At 37.9% G+C, this 20225-nt stretch overlaps 1 protein-coding gene across 2 annotated transcripts in view; it reads left to right on the forward strand.

Annotated features, from left to right (window-relative positions):
* The window catches only part of LOC117611661 (uncharacterized), a 171074-nt gene that overhangs the window by 120643 nt on the left and 30206 nt on the right, over nucleotides 1-20225 (forward strand). For both annotated transcript variants that reach the window (XM_034339698.2, XM_034339700.2), the window contains one exon: nucleotides 17925-18080. In XM_034339698.2, the coding sequence (XP_034195589.2) occupies nucleotides 17925-18080 (156 nt within the window). The remainder of the gene's footprint in view (nucleotides 1-17924; nucleotides 18081-20225) is intronic.

Consider the following 20225-nt stretch of genomic DNA (forward strand, 5'->3'; position numbering starts at 1 on the left):
CAGTACCGAGCTCTGAAATGAATCGTTTGCGTCGGAAAAAACCATTTTGCAGCGATAATAAAATGGAACCGCGACGTAAAATTCTTCTTTGAAACGCGTCGTTGTCGATGCTTCTACTAAAACCCAAGTGTTTTTTCAATAAACATTGAAAATCGTGAAAATTTTATCTTCAATTTGATTGATTTGTTGATCCAAGCGAATTTATTTGAATCTCTCGTTTCATTCTGAATCGTTTAACTTGATTTTGAATACGATTGATAAAAACAATTATGTCTTACAATTAGTTATGAATGAACGTATGAGTCAGCCGTTCTCGCAAATCGAAATGCTCGTATAAACACGGTAAATTTTCCAGGAAATCGAAGAGCTCCACTTGAGAAATCAGTATCGTCATCGATTGACGTTGAAATGTTAATTCTGGTATTTCTATTCTGATTGACTTTTTTGTTGGTACACCAAGAGGAAGAACGGCGCTGATCAGATCCGGAACTTCCTTCAGGTATCATGTAATCAGAAACGGTAGATGACAGTGAAAGTACATTATTTACTTATGCTGAATGTTACATAATACTTTGCACGTATAACGCCGCAATTCAGTTCTATTAATCTATTTTCTCTTGCTTCATAGAGCGTTCATTTTATCAGTATAAAAATACACCATTTAATACACCATACAAATCACTATACTTGATATGACTTTAATACTTAATATAAATCTACAAATAATAAAAGTAATAGGTAACGTGTCTAAACGCGTTGGCGAAAGGATGTTTGAAATATTCCAAGAATTTGAATCATCTTGCCATAAAACCAGTTATCGCAAAGAATTCGTTATTAATGTCGCCTAAATCCCACAAGATTTATACAGATTCGGTATGTTTTATTTTCATTCATTTTCCTCTGACTGCACATCAATCTTTATCAATGTTTCAAGTACTAAAACGCTTCTAATGCAATTAAATAAATCTTTCTCCCTGAAATTTATTCATTTCCAAAAAAACTGTTCATCACTGAAAGGGTTAAACCCTCTCCAATTTTGCTTCGTACAATACGAGCGCGTTCGCGCGTGTGCATACGCGCGCATACACGCGCAGAGATACAACGTGCGTGCATTAGCATCGGGTGCATCGACACGTCGGCGTGGCCGGTGTGTGTGCACGCACACGCGTGCGTGCGTTTCTTGCGTCGCTGATTGGTCGCAGCCGCGGCGGTGGGGATAAGGAAAGGACGGCTGGTGGGGAGAGACGTGGCGACGATTCCCCTTGGTTTCGCGTAGTGAGTGAGCGAGTGAAAAGCAGTCAGTCAGTTAGCGAGGCAGCCAGAGGTAGGAGGCATGCTCGGTACGGGAGCTCTGTCGCGTGGAGCACCCTTGAACGATACTTGTTCGATCGATGCGTGATTATGGATCGTGACGATCGTCGTGCACGTCGTTAGTCCGTTGAAAGGGAAACGTAGAACGTCGACATACGATTCGATCGAGAAACGGTGCACTGCCACTAATCGTGTATACTCTAATTAAAGAAAAAAAAAGAATTCTTAATTTGTGCTTAGAATTTAATTGATTTTATTCTATTTCTCGATTACATAGACGGATACTAGGTAACAGTGATACACTCGGGTCTCTGTTTTACGTTCGTGCTTACCGGTCTACGTTTTAAGGCTTGTGTAAGACGATACCCGATAGATCATAGTCGCGCGGACACCAATGGACGTTTCCCACGGTAGTGACGTGAAGTCAGTTTGTTCGTTACACGTGACAAGTGAAAAGACGCTTGCGAGATGCCTAGCCAGACGACCACCATCCTTCTTAAGTGCTCCATGGTGGATGTGCCTGCCCTTAACCACGTGAAGCTGAAATCCTTGTACGGAGTAAGTACCCTAGATCGCATCTCTGGTTGTACCTTTAACTACGTGTCGCGGTGCACGGTAACGTGCGTTTGATAAGGACCAACTTCGAGAACGAACGTAACGGTATCGCGAGCAGCCCGTGTATCGTGGTTGTTAGTGACCCGAGACCGATGATGTATGGTCTTCGAAAGAAGGCGCGATTCAAGGGGCTTCTATCCCGCTGGCATATGTATATTAAATATCTTTCCAAGTACCTTTTGTTAATTAATAGAAATTTAATGAAGTCGAGTCTGCCAGAATACTTCATGCCTGATTTATGATTCTGTTAATTCACTGGAATAATTAAATTCAAATAATATATGCAATAATTTCACTAAAATATTCTTAGCGAAAGCAGCAAGGCTCTTTGATATTTCTTGAAAATTACTCTGAAAATCCCAGGAAAGTATTTAGTGGTCAACGGAGGTTGTTTCTCCGGTAAAGCGTGGTACGTTGACCAGTGTGGTTCATTGGTCAAGTGGAACGAACTAACGAACGATCAGTTTAAAGAATCTCATCCCCGGTTGCGTGGCACGCGTGTGCAAGCCTTGTGACAGGGTGAATAAAAAGGGAAGGTCTGGCCACGGTGTCTGGAGATGTTTGTGCCTCATTAACGTTAACCTCATTCGACGCGAATGCAGATGCATACACGAGTTAGGAGGCGTCTGTCCAGGAGTCTCACGCTTGTCTACTGCTAACATATGCACTCGCGCACGTGTGTCGGTGCATATGCGTGTGAAACGGGTACAAACAAAACTTATACCAAGCAACGCGGCCTCGATGATGCACACAGTGCATTATTGTAATGTTTTTAGGAGCGTGAAGGTTCTGTTTATTTTCTGTTCAAATCAAGTTAACCCTTTTACTCTCATCCCGGTTACATAATAATAAAAAATTTTATTTTAGAAAAATTAAACGGAACTTAATGCATAAATAATATTTTTCATTTTAATTTTTTTATTTGAAAAATTATGACGATAAATATTCGCAAACAAAGGGTTAAATAAAATATTCAGAGCATACTCAGTGAGATATTTATTTGGTAAAATTCATTGCATCGTAGAGTGCGCTTTTGCCGTGCACGAAGGGGAGATCCTGTACGCTCGCGAGTGCACGTTTTGTGCAACAAAAGCGCATGCTGATCGCACACACGGTACTCCATATTGACAAACGGACAATGGACTCCACGTTTACGAAGCGAAACCGTGTTTCGCCGTACCGAGAAAAGTGTCGGCCACAATGTTTGCCGTTGCCCTGATAAAGTATGCCTTAACCGAACAAACTAATGATACGGAAAGTACACGAGGCTCGAAGCGACTCGTTAACACGATACTCCCGATCGTTATTGCAATCATTCGGAATTCTCACACGTTTGATGTTCGGTTCGTTCTCAACGTTCAATTGAAAATTCGCTATTGCTTTAATTATGCAATGGAGTTTGACTTTTATTATGGTTTCGTATGGTAAACCACCGTTCAAATTTTAAAAATTTCACTCGGGAATTATTAGAGATAGTAAAAAAATATTTAAATAACAATTGAAGAATTTTATGTAAATTGAAACTGGACCAGTCACAACCCTTTCTTGTCAGAGTTCATAATAACAAACGCACAAGGTGCATTTCACCAGCTACCACAATATCTACAACTGTCTGCATCGCACAGATCCGATTAAAGTACACGTTGATTTCTCGCGAAAGAAAAAATTACTAATGATAAAAATATTTCCACGCAGGAAAACAGACGTTTCATTTACATATGAACGATTGCATTCGTTCCAAGTGAATCCAAGCTTTAGTTGAACGCTTGACAAATCTTAATCATCTTTATCGATATGACAATAATAACTTTTGTTATCAGCGCGACGATCGATATCATCACATGTGAGTTTTATAGTCAACGTGACTTGCTCGGCTACGAAGAGGTCCCGCGTTTTCTCATGCAGCCGAGTTTCTAAATATACCCGGTAACACCAGCGGTGCTTTAAAATTCACTGTCACTGCTGCGGGAGGGAAAAGACACATACGAGGGCGAGGGTATGGTAAACCTTTGGAAAGCGACGAAAAATTCAACGAGCATGGGACACGCGTGTACACGTGCAATGTCCCCACATGTGATGATCTCTGTTTCTTTCTGTCTGTTTTTCTTCAAGTGGCTTCGTCGCCCGTTTCTCGGTTGCTAGATAAATCAATTTAAAGAACGACGATAATTCATCGATGTTACAAAGAATGCAGTCATTGTATGGCGTAATTGCACACGCCGAAGCGTTCGATAAGATGTTCGTGGAAAATGTATGAGCAGAATGACCTAAAAACACGACATGGAATCAATTTACATGGTATTATTTAGTATGAGGAGAGATATTTACACGCTGCTTGAACTAAACGTAGACATCAAAACTTTGCGTTAAAATCTAGTTATTTATCACTTTTTTAAGATAAAGAAAGAGGAGCTTCGTTTTAGTTAATTCCTACATTCTAAATGAGTGATTTCGAAACATGGAAGGTTTGATTTAATTTGATGATATAAAAGTATCAGAAAATGGCACTTATCGTATATCAATTAAAAGCTTAGAGTTTGCTGAAAATAACTACATAAAAAGTTCGTTAATATTCCCCACACAAAATGCCTACTCGCCAGTTATAGTAAACAGTAACTAATTTTGGAACATATAAAATCTAATAGGATTTGATAACATAAAAATATCGCAAAATTACACTTATTCTATATCAATTTAAAACTTAAATTTTGCTGAAAGTAATCATATAAATCTTTCATTAATCCTTTTAATACAAACTTCAAAATTAGCTATTTGTATGCAACTTCTTACAACTTCGTTAGTGTTCTTCAGTCTAGTTTCCACGTGACCTGTAGTCTCGTGGTGAACGATAACGATACTGATGAAAAGTCATCTTGTTTTTCCTTGGAAGAATACGCGGAGTTTTACGGTGTAGCCCGATAAACGTGCTTCTTATTACGGTATACATTTCGCGGACCGGACACTATCGCGCTTCTTTCTACGAACCGTCTTCTTGTAAAGCGAAAAGTATAACAAAACTCGTGCACGAGTAAAAAAAGAAACGGTATTACTTCGTAGCGGAGACTTTTTCTGTAGGTCTTTTAAGAATACAAAACATACATGATCTGTAGTTTTTGGTGAACAACAGAACCGATTGGTTTTTTTTAATTTAACCCTCGATAGCGGACCATGGAGAGAGCCCGAATTTTAATTGAATTTAGTATTTCATATTATTTTTATTTTCATTCTCAATCCTTTTTTCTGAAATACATATATGGTGATCAAGATGAAAGAAGAACTATAATTTCATTATTCCAAATGTTGTCTTATCCAGGCCCTTGTATCTTCCTATTGATTCAGATAGCAGAGGTTCCGACGTAATCAGTAGCTACTCGAAACGGCAGATACAAACGAAATAAAAAAGCGATGACATAAAATCTCCAGGTATCGTAATCGCAAACACGGAGAATCCTTGAGTTCAGTCCAGACAAGATGTAGAAAAGTAAAAAGTTCTCGAGCCTCTCCTTCGGTTCTGTACCGTTGCCGGTTATCTTGTCCTGCTGAAATGGCCTGGGGATAGAAATTACGCGTGTTCGGCTGCTGTATATCGCTTTAATTCGATAACCTGTTTCCTTTTTACACTGTTCAAATCCGCTCTCACGGAGAGCAGAGCTCGAGACAAACCGTTGCCGTTTCGTTTTTTGCCCGACCTCGTACCCTGTATACATACAGGTGAAGTGTACACCTGAAACGAAGTGACCAGATCGAGCCCGTGGCCGTGAAAGTTCTGTTTCACTTGTGTGTTTACAGGCCATCAGGGCCGTGTCTCGTAGCTTCTCCGGGAATCAGGGTGGGGAACGTCGAAGCGGGTCCTCGCCTCGAGGAAAAAGGGAGAAATTTTCGAAAGCGACGACAGACCTTTTCGAACGGCTTGTTTATGCTCATCTTCCGATCCTCTGCTCTGCTTTTCCAATTTTCCAACCACCTATTTTCTTCCTGCCTTTACGAGTAATTAGAGACCTCGATTTCGACTTCCTTTTGCGAAAAACTGGTAACAATAACATACTTTGACTATGCTACTTCAAAGTGTTACGTTTGTTTTCCCAGTAGGAAGCATTGTAAATAGATTGAAACTTTTCTTTCGATTTTCAAGCTTCCAATATTGTAGATATATAATATTAAAATTCTAATTATTAAGAATAAAAATAGTCAATTTCCAAGTTTTAATTACATTATTAATTCCGTCCATGCAATACCAGAGAAATATTATTGGAACACCATAAAGATATTTCTCTATAGAGTTGCGCGTCATCCCCCTGATCGAAGGGTTAATATCGCGCAAAACTCTGCCGAGTGCAAAGGGTTAAATCTGTCACGGTTTATTCTCCTCCCGACAGTTAAATCGGCTCCACCTTATGCATTATTCCATTTTAACGCGACGTGTATGTTATGCGAATTCATAGACGGTTCGTAAGTGAATGATTCGATTAAAATGCAGTTCAATTTCACGCGTCACAGCCAATAACGATACGCAACAGAAGATATATTATGCGAGGATAATTTTCGCAAATGAAAGACCAACCAGTCTTTCGCAACGAACCAGTCATCCGACAAAGTTATTTTAACATGACGTTTTGAATGATCGTCTACTTAAAGAGAAGTTGCATCAAGGTGTTGAATCGCGCGGTTGTCGCGATTGATAAGAATATCGGATATTCACGGACGCCGTATATTTACGGGTCAATAAGTGTCCAATGTTAGACAGGTTAAACAATTTCCAGGTAATAAGATAAGTGGAGCAGGTTTCCCTTCCCTTCAGGCGACAAATCGAACCACCTCGAAACACTTACATATCGTGCATTTAATGCCTTCGTATTTTACCTTTAATTATTTAATTCTATAATATTCCTATAATCAATAGCTTCTTTCGCGACTTTTCTTACCTCTATCTTGAAACTCGGCGCACATGCGATCTTCGAACACGCGAGTCTCAAATAAGATGCTCTTTTACGAGTCTTAGGTAATAGTCGCAGATAGCGTGCAATCTTCTTACACGCGAGTTTTAACCCTTTCGCTACTGTGGATGACTGTATATTCAGTGAGTACCACATATGTGCGAATATAGACGTCCAACGCAAAGTGTTTATATTTAGAAATTTTCGTATGCTAATTAGAAAGATTTTATATTGATTTTATACAACATCGATCACAGTAGGTTTCTCTAGAGCAAACGGCGTTATAGGATATGTGAAAATTCTAGAAAACCTTCACTTCCATGATATTAATATTAAAAGTGATTTAGAAACAAAATAATATAATTTTTATTTATTAAATATTACAAAATTTTGTCTGGATATAAGAAATATGAATAATATTATAAGTACCACTTTGAATTCTCCTGCATAAACGTTGTAATGCATATAGTGGGAGGCGACAGGCTTATACATGTGTATGGTGTCCTTCTTCCCTAAATCGTCAGTCTCTCCGGGTCACCTATGGGGAGTGTCGAGAACCCGGGGAGCTAGGGAAGTCTATGTAGAGGGGGTGAATCCGCGACATCGTCATTTTCCCTGGGAAAGACCACCATGCTCGGTACTGTACATGTAGCACAACATTTCATATACCTCTATAAATCTAGTGATAAAATCAACGAGTAGCGCGCCACACTGGAAACAAAACAGTGCTTGTTTTCATCTGACAATGAGTAGATAGACGCAATTATTAATTTAATTTAAATCTCTTTAAATACTTTTTGAAAAGATGAAAGGGTTAAAATCACCCTATCCCTTGATTAATCGGAACCTTTAAACAAACAAGTGGCCTACGTTGAACTTCTCCCGGTTACATAAAGTATATTTCTCTCGATTTTAAGCATTCTCCAACGTACATAGCTATGTAGCTCCTCGGAAATCTCAAGGTCTCGAAGATCTCCCGCAAAGAAACCACTCGAGAAGTGCACGTTCGTCGCCCCAAGCGTTTCTCAGCACGAAACAAACGTCATAGTATGTATAACTCGACGAAAAGCAGCAGCAGCAGTAGCGATAGGGGTTTGAAGTCGCGTTTGACGTTCGTAGCCTTTCGCCAGTCAGCAATAAAATAATTCGCCTGGCAAGCAAACACTTGACTCCTCTCTGTCCTTTGGTCGCAACAGACGTCGTCTCCTCTTGAGCGTACAACCCTCTTTTTTTTCGTTCAACTGCGTATGTACAGCAGTCAAAGCACCACGAAGCTTCTCGTTCTATACTCGTCTACGCGTTACCCTCGGGAACAGTCCTTCCACGCGCTCCCTTTTGCTCGTTCACGAGGTCTGTACGCTTCTCGAGCACGACTCAATCTGCGATTGTCGGTCGATTTTTTTCGAATATTTCGCGTAGGTTCTCCGTGCCAAAACGAGTCGAGAATTTCTTTAACAGTTTGCAATCTGTGGCTCCCTTTTTAAAATATAGAGAAAGGGGTGGTAATATAGCCCTTAATTTCGTTATTTAAACTGCTTTAAATTTTTGCTTAAAATAAAGTTATCTATGATAAATGGGAAAAGTAATGGAAAAATAATTAATCTGAATGGACCAAATTATCAAAAGGGGCTTTAATTACCACAGGGGGCACCATAATACCACCCTTTTCTTCAAGCAATTGAAAATTGAACCAATGATTTGAACCGATATCGCGTTGTAATTAACAATCTATTTTGGAAGGTAAAATTCATCATTTTTAAATTATTTTCCCTTTTTGAGACACTCTGTATTGATCGTTTGAGGACCCCATAACGAACGAAAGAACGTCGTCGCGGGCACCCATGCAGCTGGATTGCGTAAATATCATGGCCAACCGAGCAAAAAGGTAATATTGGTCGTTTTTTTCTTTTTCTGGAAGTTCGTAAATTGCAACAATCCACCTTTGGAGTTCTCGTTTTTTCGACCTCAAATACCTACCATCCCATTTCCTACGTTTTTCGTCAGCAAATTGATCGTCTGAGCTACCTTTCAAGACACTCCACTGTGTGTTTTTACGATTTATTTAGTTTGTTCGTTTGATACTGAAGAGCTCTTGACGAGATTTAATGAAGCCTTTGTCGGAATAACGAGTATGTTTCGATGATAGCTTCTTGTAAGTTGGAGTAGACTGTAATTGACTTGGCAAGTTTTTTTCCTACAGGTGGAAGTCTGTTAGTGGTATTAAATCATATCTAATAGAAAGTGAACACGGTGAGTGATACTTGAGGAACAGAAATAGAAATCCTATTGCGAAGAGAGGAGAAATTATAGTATTCATCATTTTAATCTATCCCGTCGAAAAGCATTCAATTATTAGGAACGTTTATCAAATTGAAATATTTAAAAATTAATTTATCAAAAGAGAAAAATATTTATACTCATTTTGATGAAACTTGGTTGAGTTGCAATTAGCAACTTTTCATTTTCTTATAGCGATTCCCTTTTTTTTTCACAAAATCATCATTGCTAATTAACGCAATTATATTAGGCACTTGCAGCTCCGTTTTTACGCAAACTGCTTGAAGTATTTGCACAGAATTTTTCGTGGCAATCATGCAAGCATACAGTGTCGCAACGTTCGAAAATGGGTTAAGAGTTAACCGTCTGTCGCTAATACCAGAAGCGGTTTCACCGATCAATGACCACTGGCTAATTGATACTTGTGAAAACGTACCGTGTAGGAAATCCTTGGTTCGTGCACTTGCGTCAGTGTCTGACTTGGGTCCCGCTAAAAGATATCGACGTCGCGTCGAGGATGCACGGAACTTTTACTCGCTTTCAGGAAATTGTTAATCAACCATCGAACGAATACGAGTCTCTATAACGTTCGAGCGAAATCGAAATGTTTGTTAACCTACTTTTCGAAGACATTACTTTTGTGGGTCACGAACGTCGCGGAACAGCTGGATATTTTATCGCGTTATGTAATAATTGTTAAACTACTTCACAGTAATAGGAATTTTTAAGTGAAAATTAAAAACTAAAACACTTATGATAAATGAAATTTTATTAATGAAATTATTTTATCAATACTCGAACATTAAGTCGGATAATTAAATATATTTTATCGCGTTATGTACTAACTTCACATTAATAGAAATCTTCGAGTAAAAATGAAAAATAAGGACACTTATGATAATACCGCATAGTAAATAAAATTCTTTTAATAATATTATTTTATCAATGTTGGAGTATTAAGTTGAGTAATTCAATATATTTTATCGCGTAATGATTTAACTTAACAATAATAGAAATTTTCAAATGAAAGTTGAAAACAAAGACACTTATCATAAATAATATTTCATAGAAACTAAAATTTTATTAATGAAATTATTTTTTTAATGCTTGTATGTTAAGTTGGATAATTTAATAGAGAAACAAAATATGAAAGATAGCTGACGAAGGATTTTGCGCGTTAAAAGGCCGGATCTATGTATAATTAATGATGTGCGTATCACGACTGTCATTAGTCGAGTTGCACGCGTTCTGCATTCTGGTGCACCTCGACTAGCAAGACAATTGACAACTGGCCTAGATCTTACAAGTTACGATTCCTTCTTGCGTTCCAGCGTCTCCCATTCCGCGGACCACTTATGAAATACTCACCGAGTCGTGACTTGTTTCTCGAAAGGTTCACCAGAAAATTGTGCCACGAAAAGTAACGACGAGAAAAAGTTCCACGTGAAAAATAACACCGAGTGATTTGTTCACTTTGTTATTTACGAATTTGAATAGTCTCCGAGTTCTGTGTCACGTTTCAGGATTCAGGAAACTAGTTTTACTTGAAATAATAAATATGAAGCACACGTCCATATATGGTGACATATTTTTGATAAGTCTGACTCTTCTGTTTACAACTCGACTCGTCCTGAATCTACTTTCCTCATAACTTGACTTCGTTGAACTCAACTTGTAATTCTATAGGGGGAAGAGCAAGTTTTTCATTTGATGTGACTCAGGCTCAGCTTCTTTATTGAATCGGGTTCAACCTTTAGATCCATCAGAATCAACCTTTCAGCGATACCTCTCGATTCGATGTAGCCTTCTCACGATCAATTTTGATCTAATCTGATCTAATGTTTCCACAGTTCGATTCATTCTAGAGGAACTTTTCCACGACTCAACTCGGTTAGATTTAAATTGCTCTTACGAAGAGAGTGTACCGCCCTTGGAACGCTAATTTGATCTAAATTATATCAGATTACTCAAAAGATAATTTTAATTAAATAACAATTTATTTTTTTGTTTACTTTCGCATTCTCTAATCTTTGACAATAGGTGTTAATTTTGCAAATCACAGTTAATTTTACAAAATTATAATCGTTACACTTTTAAAATAAGAGAGAAATTTTCATCCAAGTCTAAAATTTATTAGCATTATAAATCTATTGTACTAATTTGATTAAGAATTAAGTTACTTCTTCTAATAAGCCAAGAGCTTAATGATCTCTAAAATATTAAATTAAACTATGTATAACATGCAAAATGATAAATTGATAATAATTCTAATTCTACCATTAGTTGCTTAGAAATAATAGTTCTTTAAGCAAATATATGCTTTTATAATATATTTTCTCTCTCCAGATGATTGAAAGTATTTAACTTAAATCGCACATTGTATAAATTTGTTTAATTTTCTCATACATATTAGATAATTTACATATTTCTTGCATGCATGCGATAAATGCATAAACTTCCATAATCTAGTCATAAATATTCCCTTGGAAATTATCCTTGATTTCCTTCTAATAAACGGTCACGGTTCACTTGTAGTCGCACCGTACCGAGATCAATTCGTTCGTTGAAAAAAGAAAACCGAAATCGTCTGTCGCAATATCCTCTGTTTCGCGAAACTGCATAATACACAAATCCGCCGGCATTTCTATTCTCGAAGATTATACCGTGCTGTGTTTCCTGCGTGCCGTATCGGCCATTGGTTATTTTCCTGCGCCTCGTTCGATGAGCCTGAAAGCGACTTCCATCGAAATTACCAGCTGCATCGTGGCTCGTATTAACAGTCCGCGCAATGGTTTCGTCTCATTTGCAATTACTCCGGCTGAAAGTGGAATTCTCAGGTATACATACGTCGTTAGCAGAGCGTCCACGTGTGTCTCGTTGCTTGTTCCGCGCTCGTTTCCAATGCATGGCGGTTAAAGAATTCCTGATGGTGTTAGGAATATAAAAAAGCGATGAGAATTCCATTCTGATGACTGGTAAACCAGCTGACAGAATTAAAATATCCTTTCACGTCGGTTGTGATATCTTCGACGAAGTGATCAGGATATTAGGAGGATTCGCATTAACGAAAATTGAAAAATAAATAGAAGATTCCAAAATAAAATAGTAGAAGATATAGAAAAATCATTAAATAAAATTAAAATGGTATCGAATTGGAGTATTATCCGATGCGTTTATTATTTCTGAAATTTGAAAGATTTGATGATCAATATGATAAAGATTTAGCCCTTTTTATTATTATATAATAATAAAAGAAAGCCTGAAGAGAAGGAAAATTTCTATTGCCTAACAAGCTAGAAATATGCGTGACGAGGAGGCTACCGTAATCAGGTATTATCTTTTATTATGAAATGTTATCAATTGTCGGAAGGCGGTTTGATTATGCAGTCGGCAGTGTGTACAGAGATAACGTTTACTAGGTATATTGAATTATCACTACCAGTGTTGCTTGAAATTGGAATTAATCTAGGATCTAGATTGTTAATTGAATCCCGAGATACAGATCCGGAACATTGAAATATCATTTTACATAGTTATCGGTTATAAACGTTTACAAAGTATCCGGTTGCACGGTCGAAACGCGAATATGCTTGTTTAAAATGCAAAATTAGTCTGGCTCGTTAAAACCCCTGTAGCGATCGACTTGGTTGTAGCTAACCGAGAGGAGCAGCCTGTTAATTTCGTCGGAGGTATGCTTTCAGTGACCTGGCCATTTAAACTCATCGAACCGGGTCGCTTAATAACCTTATCTCCGATCGTAAAATTGAATCGTCGCATTGATCTATCGTTAAAATGCATTACTTTCGTGGAAGACCTAATCAACGTGTTTCTTCGTGTTCTGTGATTAAAGTGGCAAGAGGATTCTTATCGTTTCTTGCTAATTTAATGCATCATTTTATCGCCGCATTTTCAAGGTATACTCGAGCCATTTACGTTTATTGCAATCATCTACGCTAAATTGTCACAAGAAAACCAACATATCTCGATTAACTCGTTTCTTTTTCTTTGGCTCAATTAATGAGCTACAAATTGATTAGGTTCTACTCTAATGGATGAAAAATGAAACGAAATTTTTTAAATGAAGCTTTCACTTTGCTATCCTATAGATATTATTAGTAACAAGTAAAATAATAATAGGAAAAATTCATATTCCACTTTTATTCAACGTCAATGAGTCAACCCGATGCCAACCAGACAGACACCTATGCACGCCTCCGCAATTCTGCATAAAAATTTCAAAAAGTCACCTGAACCTGCCTCAACTTTATCTACGTTTAACCATATACGTTGAAACTCTCATTCGTCGAGTAGGATACGTAAAATTTCAGTACCAGATAGTCTTTCCGGTTTTCGCGCAAGCTTCCAAAAGCGTGCAGAAAACCGCCTTTATCGATCAGGGGTTGGGCTAAGGAGGGTCGCAGGAAGTCTGTTCTTAGATCTCGTTTTATCGGTCCACCCACACGGCGAACCGCGTTCCTGGACAAAGGTAACGGGCCGGTGAAGCACTCGAAAAGATTTCCTCTCGGAAAAAGATCGTTCCTCTGGTTGAGACAGGGGCCGGGCAGCTGCAGCTGCCGTCCTAAACCTAGTCTTTGTACCTGTGCCAGGTTGGCAGGTGCTGAGACGAGATACATCTGCTATCCTGCACGTGTCTCGAAGGGATTTCTGCTTGTATCTGTGTGCGCACGAGCAGGTACCCGCTCAGGTTTTGCTCTTTCTATCCACGCGATGGTCAGTCGAAATTGTATTGGTATACACGGGCACGAAAAAGCCGTGGAACCGGTGTGTGCTCTCGATTGGAACCGTACATGGTGTGCCGAAAAAAAAAAATTTCACGATTTAAATCACTCGCCTTGTAGTAGAGTGCTCGATTTCGTTCGTGTGTTTGCAATAAACTGAACATTTATTTCTGGAAAGACATTATGGAAAGTGGTTTTCAAATTAACGATATATGTATAGGTGAGATAATTACTATGTTCGTGGTATATTTAGAGTAGGATCTGTAGAATATTTAAATTTCATCCGTTTCTGTATATTATTGCCCGGTTTGCAAATGATTCTTGAAACACCGAGAGAAATCTGGAAACTTTTGAGACGCAGCTTGTGCAGCAAGGAGGTGCAGAATCTGATCACCTGCTATCGTTGGGTACGCGTGCGGCCAGGTGTCTCGAGAAAAATGGAAAAACGTGAGAGCCAGCAGAGATTAAGGCTCGACCCTTGGTATAACCTAATGATAGGGTTCATCGGCACGGTTTCAACATCCTCTTTTTTCTGCTATCCCTCCGGCTCCGATACACGCATCTGTTTCAAAGGATCTTCAATGAGAGATTGAATTCCTTTATGGTCTACTTGCACGCCTCCTAACAGTTTCACGAGCCAGAGAAATTATTGCTCTCGATCGGACGGTGTAACGTTGTCTGGAAGAAACGTGTGTGAAAGTTGTTTTTTCTAGCGTGAAAAGTGTTATAAAAATTTCTCCTTTAGGACTGGCTACGCCTTCCTATGTTTGACCATATGATTCTTTTAATATCCTCTTGTTCTTTCTTATATTTGTATTTTCGTTTCACATTGTTTATTTGAAGTTTAAAAAATTTCACATAAGATTTACTGATTTTTATTTTTCAACTATAGTCTTATCTATGCTACGCGAAATAAATATCCGAACCTTTTGTAGAAATAAAAAAAGAAAACGTCGAAAGGCATCTGCGTGGTGAGCTCGTTATTAGCGGCAGGTGATACCAGCCGCAAGAAGAGAAAAATGCAAATCAGTGTCTGACACGGGACGTGAAAGTTGCATAATGCGTTCGTCCGCGGAGGTCGACACGGGCAACCTTGCAGTTTACATAAATCATCTTCGAATCGTTGCAGAAAAGAAAAAGCGGCTCGTTATGCCTTCCGTAATTGAGACACGTACGACGGAACGAGGAATGTGACGGAGGAGGGAAAAAGGGTGGGTGTCGAACGTTTTTTAATTAACGAATATAATCACGGCCTCGAGCGAAGACAATGGCTCGTGAAAGCGATTCGCGGGTATTGTCGAAGCGGGAACATCGATCGTGGGTCATTAAGGAAGGAAGGCTCGTGACTTTCTTCGGGTGCAGTCATCGGTGTGGAGTAATATCCCGTTCATCGTACTAGAACTATCTTCGGCTTGTTGATCTCCGAATCGCTCCTTTGTGTATCGTCCTGCCTCTTTTCATTGTGCATGGACATTTGTGGGCCGACGAGGGAGATTTTACGCGTCGATTATTTGACATTTCATTTTAGAACGGAGGGCGCTGATCCGACGGGCACAGCTCCTTTTCCTCGCTTAATTATACCTTTTCGGGTACTACACATTGTCTGATTTTGATTGCGATACTCGCTGAATTGAGTGTTGCGATGATTGATACGTTGATACTGATGGGTTTTATTACAGAGCTCAATTTCTTGTCTGGGTATTGTTTGGAAGGGTGTAATATTCACACCCATACACTTTAATAAGAATTATTAAGGATACAAATTTTACTCTTTCATTTTTATTTTTTAATCCTTTGAGAAAGCGATCCATTTTTAATTAAGGGATCATTTTGTTTCACATTGGAACAATTATAATTAAAGTTTATTATATACAGTATCGAGCAAAGTGGGCTTCTTTAGGGAAAATGTTGATCTAGAGGAAGTAGGAGTTTTCAAAATTTTAATTTTGACAATATTAATATGAAAAGTGATTTAGAAAGAAAATAATATAAGTTTTAATTATTGAATATTATAAAATTTAATACATAATTAAGAAACATGAATAATGCGAAATAAGTACTGTTAAAAGAGATGAAACGTTAATTTTTAAATTTCCTATGAACTGGAAGCTAGACAGTACCAAAGGATACTCCTTGCTTCATAGCTAAAACACGAGCAAAATTGTCGTCGAAGCACTTTCCACCGCTGAAGCATTCTTCTGGAACGTGCGTTGACCCGTGCCACAATGGCACAAGGTTGCTACAACGATTCGACATTGATAATGAAACGCAGGTACATCGAACCTAATGCCACTGCCCCGTTACATACTTCCGGGCGCGCCTAACTTCGTTTAGCGAAACAGTACACAGAAAGCAACGGAGAAGAAAAATTCCACTGAAATTTTCATTCGTTTTCATTTTACCATACCAATCGAGGGTTAATTCATTTAATAACTAGTATCGTCGTCTGCCAAGAAATTTTATGATTCGATGTGCTGCTTTAAATAGAAGGAATTTATTTAAAAAGAGAGAAGCAGCGATTAGATATACATTGCCTGTGTATACGAGGGATTGATTATTTTGAGATTTCTCATTATCTGGCAATGCAAATGATTACCAGTTTCTATGTGTGCGTCGAATAAATTGCATCTCGTTCCTACTGGATATTAATGAGAAGTCTTTAACCTTTCTTTGCTTAAACTAAACAACGTTCCTTTTGCAAAAATTGTAAAAGAAGCAATCGGGATGCTATATTTATCAGACTGTAGATATGTTTCGACACTTCGGGAACGCTTCGTTTACATATTTCAGTCTTCGCCGAGACATAAATCCGTTGTCTCGTTAATTTGAATTTGGGACCTGGCTACGAGAATTCCGTTACTTCTTCGACTAAAAGGCAAACAAGAAAATTTCCATCGGTGCGCCATTTTATGACGTGAAAGTGCGATGCATCTCTCCTTCGTCCCAATTTCAATTGTGTCCCAGATGATTTACCTGTCGTACGTAGACTCACGTCCTGTAGCAGTCATAATTTTATTAACACCTTGATGAGAAGGTGAAAACTACCGTGTCTACTATGGCACAGTTTAATAATTATGTATTTTCTAATGAATGAAACTCTTTCACTTCAAAATTTAAACTCCGCATGTTTTTTTTTTATAGATCTGGGTCATTGTTAACCAGGCTCCATGATTCAAAAATTAAAATAAACAATTAAATAATATACAGGGTAACCTATCTTAATTAATTGCGTTAAGAACGTCAGATTCTCAAAATATTGGAAATAAAAGATCATTTTTATCGTGTCTTATGTATCTCAGGCTTCAAATGGCTAAAACGGTAGCCATTCGCGCGTTAGTAGTTCTGTTAACTTTATCGTTCTGTTATCACGACGGTGGATGTGTGGCTCGTTGTGTGCAATGAGATACGCACAAACATCACACATCAGTTCGTAGCTGCATCCGCACACGTGTGGATACGCGAGTAGCATCCGAAACCACCCACGCGTCATCTTCTTTGTCTTCTATTACTAAATCGGTCGTTTCGTACGCGATAAGACGCAAATGAGACAACGTATAAATTAGAAGAGCCCTTAATTAACAAGAATAACCGTCTGTTCGCGTGATGCATACGCGTGTTAATTGACGCACAGTGAATGAACCACGTAAATGTCAGACTGACTTTTCGTTCGTTGAATGAATCGACGTTGAAGGTATATGGGGGTGGAAATGTAGGAGGAGATGGATATAAGAATAAATAAGTCGTTTGAAATTTTTCAAAGAATCTATTTATTTATTACTCGATATTTATAAAAATCATGCCAATTGATTTTCCATGATAAGAATTAAAATATTCATTATCATAGTGTTCTGTTTATCGAAGTCCATGTTTCTTCAAGATATCATTTGTTAGCCATTTCTTCTTAAGCAAGAGACGCCCCATTAATTGTTCCTCAGGTCTCGTATTTCACTGAAGATTTAACGACGCCAGGGTGCATCCTCATTATCATCGAAGATAAATATTGTTCACCCTCGGCATTGTCCTAACGTAGACCTATATTTCATTTCAGAGTCCTGGAACGTTGCATAAAGATGTCGGTGGTGCTGGTACCAAGGTCAGCGGAAAAACGGTCGGCGGTATTGGTACCGCAACCCTCACCACGCTCTCATCCATTAATAATACATCCAACACTAGCAGGAACAAGAACAATCCCGTATCTCAAGAGGTAAGTGACAATTATGAATACCTTTAATCCTTTAGCTATTTGCAGCTTTTTATATATGTAGTGGTTTCTTATTAACCTTTTTGCTGTGAAAACTAAAAGCAGTCATTTATGAATTACGTGTATGTGCACTCTGGAGTATGCACCGTTAATTTGGCAAAAAAATGCAAAAAAAATATTAATTAATACGCGAGAACTAGGGAACTCGTTGAAATGATGGATCATAGATTTGTTATTTTATATTACAAAAATTATTAACGTGTTTCTATCGTATACATTGACTTTTGTGGAGATAAGGAATAAGTGCATGCACTAATTTATATCGCGTCTATTATTTAGTAATATTTCTATTTTATTTTTAATTTGAAAATAAGTGCACATTGCAAGGTGCACACTGAATTGATACTTGAATGGCGCAAAATTAATAAATATAAAATGTTGATATTAGTCTGGATGCAAGTCAAAGGAAATATAGAACTTGAAAGCTTCTTAACAGTATCATTTTGAACTCGGTCATAAAAGTATTCAGTAGCATGTACAAGGTGATACAAGGTTCAGAACATAATTACCCTCGATCGATCTCGTTGCCATGCACAGAATTGAGTAACTCGCCTTGACTTGGAACGTCTGCTGTTAAAAAATTGGAACAGGTCGAAGAGGTTCGACCACTTTCCATCGATCTCAGCGTTAATAACGTCAGTTTCAACATTGACTCCAAAATGCGTCACCCTCTCATGTAATCATAATTAAGAAATTTGCGTGAATCATTCCAAAAAAAGAAAAAATGATCGATCAAAATATAGAATAAAAATTATTTCATCGCAAAGCTTTCAAGGATTTAAACTCATCAAAGAAATGCTCTTATCAATGTTTCCACAATAGTAGATAAAGAGATATTAAACTAGAGAAAATAAAAATTACTAAACTTCTTATCTCCATGGAAGTAGTACTTCATTCTGAATATGCAATTACAAGAAACATAGCGTATCCTGTTTGTCCACGTACACTCGCAATCAAATCAGACTTCCTTACAGAAAATTACGATACAGAGGAAGCAGTACTTTCAAAAATTTTAATTTTGACGATATTAATAATAAAAGTGATTTGTAAACAAAATAATATCAATTTTAATTGTTAAATATTATAATAGTTAATATATAACTGAAAAGTACGAATAAGAAAGTAAATATTAATTCAAATTCTCTCGCGTAAACGTTTGTATACCTACATCTGGTGGGGGGTCACAGACATATATTTACATATATGAGGTCTCTTCTGCTATATTGTCATTTTCCCTGAGGACGCCTACAGGGAAGGGCGGAAACTCGGTACATCAGTTTCCTTGAGGAAGCCTGATTTGGTCGCGAGTGTACATAGCATGTTCACATTCAATTTCTTCGTTGGTTGTCCGATGATGTAACAGCAATTACAACGAGTTAATTGACACGTGTAATCAAAACAGAAGAAACGAAGGTAAAAGGTACAAACTTAATTCTCGCGATGTAGGTGAAGGAAAATTAGGATTTCTTGATTAGCCAGGTTTCTCTTAATTATTTTCGTTCTTTCCACGAAACAACGTGATTCACTTACGTATATTCATTTCCTTGGTGTAACCACGATAAGATCATGCGTAACTCACCACAGTTTGAACTGATTAACAACTGAAAAGAGAGGAGAGGAAGTAATCGGAATGCTGTCGCCTTGAGATGTCGGAATGTCTATCTCTTTTGTCTATTCGCGATCGTGTAGCGAACTGGTCTTATGTAAACGATCAAAGATACTTTGTTAGTATCCTATGCTAAGCTGCTATAACGTAAAAAATGCACTTATGGTTTATGTTCGTGTGTCTGGCCTTGCTGCTGAGCTTAACTCTTTGAATACGATTTTAGTTGCCAACCTGTGAGAGTAGTTCCTCAGCATAATATCCATCATTGAAGTAATTAGGTGGGGTCAAGGAGGTATGATCCATCCCCAAAAAGATATGGACTGGGGAATTTCTCTCTTCTGAAATTCTGAGAATCTAAGGTTCTAATATTCCAAGGTTCTCAGACTTTAGGTTATACATTTTTAAAATTCGTAAATTCCAGAATTCTCAGATTTTAGATTCTAATCTAAAATTTCAAAATTCCAATATTCTCAGACTTTAGG

Source organism: Osmia lignaria, chromosome 10 (assembly GCF_051020975.1).
Source record: "Osmia lignaria lignaria isolate PbOS001 chromosome 10, iyOsmLign1, whole genome shotgun sequence".
NCBI classification, from domain to species: domain Eukaryota; kingdom Metazoa; phylum Arthropoda; class Insecta; order Hymenoptera; family Megachilidae; genus Osmia; species Osmia lignaria.